The following is a 4,863-nucleotide window of genomic DNA, read 5'->3' as shown; positions in this document are numbered from 1 at the left end:
CTTTTCAAGCTGCCTACGCACCTACGTCCTTTAATAACAATAAGGATAATACTATTTTTAAAAAGTAAGTATTTATTATTAAAAACATATTATTATTAAAATACAATAACAAATGTGTATTTATTTTCACTTAAATTTGCTTATTACCCTTCATAATAAGCATTCTTCCCTTTGAAAAGCACATAAATATTGTATATAATTATTCTCAATAATACGGTTGATAATTCAAGAAAATATCCCCCACGCTTTCAACCAAAAAAGTAGAAAGCCGAGGAACGAGGCCCATTGCTTCGACGGTCGAGCGCCACATCTCAGATAGAGCCATCTCAATTTTCCGCAATATCGTGAAATTTAAACCACATTTTATAATGTTGTTCTGGTCAACATCACCATCATCCGTATCTCGATTTTTTCTCTCATTTGAATCACGCGAGGAGAGAGAAATCTAATTTTCATAAAGTCCCATGCTCAAAGATCCTCAGTTTTGTTATTTTAGTCTTCCAAAATTAGTAAAGATTAAGATATAATCGCATGAAGAAAAGCCTATCTTATTTATGGTGTGGTTCTCATCCCATCAACACACGATGTAATCAAACTCGGTCGATCCACTAAAGACAGATCCCGAAGAGGATTAAAAGATAAAAAAAACGCAAAAAGAAAACATGAACCCAACCCTACGCACACCAAATCCTAAGTCACTACTACATATAAGGAGACCACCACCTCCGCCGTCATCACCACAGATCGCGGATCAATTAAAGCTGACCGCAATCGGCGATCATAACGGGCTTAGAGGTCTTTCCGGAGCTGGACCCGACCTTCTCTACGGCCTTCACCACGTCCAGGCCCTCCACAACTTGACCAAAGACGACGTGCTTTCCATCAAGCCACTCGGTCTTGGCGGTACAGATGAAGAACTGAGATCCGTTGGTTCCGGGACCAGCATTAGCCATGGAAAGTATACCTGGACCAGTGTGCTTCTTCACAAAGTTCTCATCAGCAAATTTAGATCCGTAGATGGACTCACCGCCGGTGCCATTTCCGGCGGTGAAGTCGCCACCCTGGCACATGAATCCAGGAATCACACGATGAAAAGTCGAGCCCTTGTAGTGGAGAGGCTTTCCGCTCTTGCCAGCTCCCTTCTCTCCGGTGCAGAGAGCGCGGAAGTTCTCGGCTGTACGGGGAACGACATCGGCGTAGAGCTCCATCACGATCCTACCAGCCGGCTGACCACCGATGGCCATGTCGAAGAAGACCTTAGGGTTCGCCATTAGAAGAGAGGAAGTAGATTTATAGACGGATAATCTTTAGAGGATAAAGAGAACAGGGTAGGGTTTTTGGCTGGTCTGATGAGTAGTTATATAGGAAGATGAGGCGGTGAATATCTGTGCAAGGTGGATGGGTGCCGTTGGATGCGGACACGTGTAGAAATCTTGAGGGAGCAGGAATTACCCATGATTAGGTTGAGTTTTGACTTGGGTTAAGTTTGGGATCCGTGGTGGTATATGCTTTTTGCCTCATTTGAGAGGAAATGACGCCGTTTCATGTCGGGTTTCGAGGTTTTGTCTTCTTGTAGAAAGTGGGTGTATTTAATGGATTTATTTATGATGAAACGGTAAAACGTACAAGTGTCATTCATAGCCTTACAAGCATCTGAGACCACTACTCATACCAGAAGGGTATAAAGGGAAATTTGTTTTTTGAATTTCCAAGATTAGAAATAAAATCATGAAAATTGTAGCTTTATTAAAACAATTAATGATATAACAAGAATTGATTTTGAAGGAAATTTTTGTTATTGCTATAATAGTAAAGAACATAACTTATAAAAAAATTTAGTAAAAAGGATAAATACCAAAGTTTGTTACAATCAATTGAAGCAAGATATGGTGATATTTAAGTTAATTAAATATTAAAAACATTAAACAAATTTCACATTTTAATTTTATTACAATAAAGGTGTACCAGATAAGTTAAAACAAATTTCAAATTTAAACTCAGTATTCTAAATAATATGATTCAAATATTATCTTTAATATTTATAATTTTAAAATATTAAAATTAATTAGCACTTTTCTATAAATTGTATATTAGATATTTTGATAATTCTACCATTAGTTTGAGTAGTAAAATTATCATCAGTTTAAATTTTAAATACAATTTTAAATATGTAAAAGAATAAGGATTATTTATATAAAATAATTCTTAAAATTATAAATTTATCTATAAAGACGATAAGATTTTATCTACTAAAAAAATATGTTACCTTATGTTAAATTTATTATCTAATAATTCTTTTGAATTTTATTTTTTATAACAGTTTAATTTTATTAATTTATAATTATTTAATTTTTTATAATTTTAATATTTATAATAATTTAATTTTTTTAAATTTAATTTAATTTATTCAATTAATAATTGAATAATAATAAAATTATAATAGAATTATTTTATTAATAAAATAAAAATTTAAAGATTAAATTATTTATTATTAAATAAGCAGAGAATAAATTATGAATTTTATTAAATTTTAATAATTACACTGTAAATTACCATATTATAAAATAAAAATAATGTTTTTAATAATTTTAAATTACTAAAGATAATAATTTTATATTCACTACTAAAATCTAGTTGTCTAAACATTTAAATCAAGTAACATTACATCATATTTATTAAATTTGTTCCGGTTTGAAATCCATATAAGATATAAGATTAAACTGTCATTTTTACAAGTTACATCTCCACATCCTATTTCATACGTTACTTTGGATCTGTCAATTGGTGAAACATAACGGCAAGGAACACTTAAACAATATATTTATATTTCTGGGGTAATTAAGTAATTGAAGCCTCCATAAATTTCGATTATTGCTTGTGTAGTATTGTCATGTGGTCGAATTAGAGTAAGTTTCTTATAATTGAAAATAATTGTCATTTTTAAAAAGAACAATTCCTTCTTATGCTGTTACAGTAGCCAACTCAAAATTCTCATTGTTGCATATATCTTTCTTGCCAAATGAATTGAAAGGAGTTCCATCAAAGTATCCTAGCCTCATTAAAACAACATAGATGTATTTAACAGATTTATGAATATCTGCTCCAACTTATCCTTGCATCATACTGCATAAAATTAGGATACTAATCACCAGAGTCAAATCCAATTCTGAATAATTCAACTATTAAATTATCAAAAGACAATATATAATCAATTCAAATAGATAAAAAAAAAAGTATATGGATTAAAAAAATAGTCATTATTCCATACAAAACTCTACCACTTCGCCTGTCTTTCAAAAACTGCGCAATGAAATTCTCTTTTGCAGGGATCCATCAATACCTTGAGACCAGGACACAAAGCTATTAGCATCACCCTCTTGAATACACATTTCAAGTGGCCATTGAAATCCATTTGAAATATCTAACCTATTTTATTTGGCCACATTTAAAAGGTTAGAAGGGTAAATCAAACAACAAAGTGAAAAAGAGATGTTTTTTAAGAATATAATCTTCGTTATATTTTTTCTTCACAGTACACACATGATTTAAATAAAAGAATTGATAACTAAAGTTGCCTATTGAATAGGAGAGAATAATGGAAAAAATATCACCAGTAAGTGAACGAATCACCCTAAGAATCCTAATCACAAGACTCATTCAATTGTTCAATATTTATAAAATTAACCCTTATCACTCCAATACTCAAGCCTTAGCACAGCAGCCTTATTACTCCTGAGAGGTGGAACCATCATTATGACTCCCTGAACTAATATCCCCCCTCAAACTGTGTCCAGGATGGAGACAGAGTTTGCGTCGAAATTGTGCTAGGCGAGTTTTTGTAATTGACTTTGTAAATATATCAGCAACTTGATATGCTGAAGGAATGTATCTCGTGATCAGAACTCCTTGGCACACCAGGAGATGATATTAGCGCCGAGAAACGTACAATAGCCGGTAGTGGACCGCCGTGTGGTTGGACAACCCGCCCAATCTGCATCTAAAAAAGCACTAAGAGCAAGTGATGTATCTGCCGTAAATGAAAGACCATAATGTATTGTTCCTTTTAAATATCATAAAATACGACGAACATATTTCAAGTGAGACATTGTTGGATTGTGCATGAATTGTGAAACATAGTTGACACTATATGATAAATTGGGACGAGTAAGTGTTAAATATTGTAACGAGTCTACAAGGCCACGAAAGTGTGTGGTATCACCAAGGGGTGTTGTATCAGAAGTAACATCCATTCGTTGTACAAGAGGAGTTAGCATTGGCTAGCAATCCACCATTTGAGCTCGTTCTAAGATAGAGTGAGCATATCGCGTCTGATTTAAATGTAAACCAGAATCCGTTGTCTGCACTTGGATCCCTAAAAAGTGATGCAGCGGACCTAGATCTTTCATGGAAAATTCCAAACTCAAAACCTGCAAGAAATTCTGAACTAGAGCCATAGAAGACCCTGTTAACAACATATCGTCCACATAGATTAGTAGAACCAAGATACCTGTCGATGTATGCATGACAAACAAGGAAGGATCAGCTAAACTACAAAAAAAACCATAATCTAGTAAGAAAGTACTCAACCGATTAAACCATGCTCTTGGAGCCTGTTTCAAACCATATAAAGCACGCTGGAGTTTGCAAACATGATTGGGGTAATTGGGATCTTTCATTCCTGGTGGCTGCTCCATATAAATGTCTTCAGTAATAAAACCATGGAGAAAAGCATTTTTTACATCCAATTGCCTTATTGGCCATTGTTTTACTAAAGCAATAGATATAACTAATCTAATGGTTCCTGGTTTTATTACAGGGGAAAAAGTTTCGGTGTAGTCAACACCATCTTTTTGGTGGAACCCC

General features: G+C 33.6%; 1 protein-coding gene across 1 annotated transcript; it reads right to left on the bottom strand.

Moving 5' to 3' along the window:
• Nucleotides 1–524: 524 nt before the first annotated feature.
• On the bottom strand, nt 525–1,344 carry LOC110626936 (peptidyl-prolyl cis-trans isomerase). Its single transcript, XM_021773130.1, has one exon. The coding sequence runs from the start codon at nt 1,269–1,271 to the stop codon at nt 756–758; it is 516 nt and encodes a 171-aa protein (XP_021628822.1). The 5' UTR covers nt 1,272–1,344; the 3' UTR covers nt 525–755.
• Between the last annotated feature and the right edge of the window lie 3,519 nt (nt 1,345–4,863).

The sequence above is a fragment of the Manihot esculenta genome, chromosome 11 (assembly GCF_001659605.2).
Source record: "Manihot esculenta cultivar AM560-2 chromosome 11, M.esculenta_v8, whole genome shotgun sequence".
NCBI lineage: Eukaryota > Viridiplantae > Streptophyta > Magnoliopsida > Malpighiales > Euphorbiaceae > Manihot > Manihot esculenta.
This window is presented reverse-complemented; position numbering and strand designations above follow the sequence as displayed.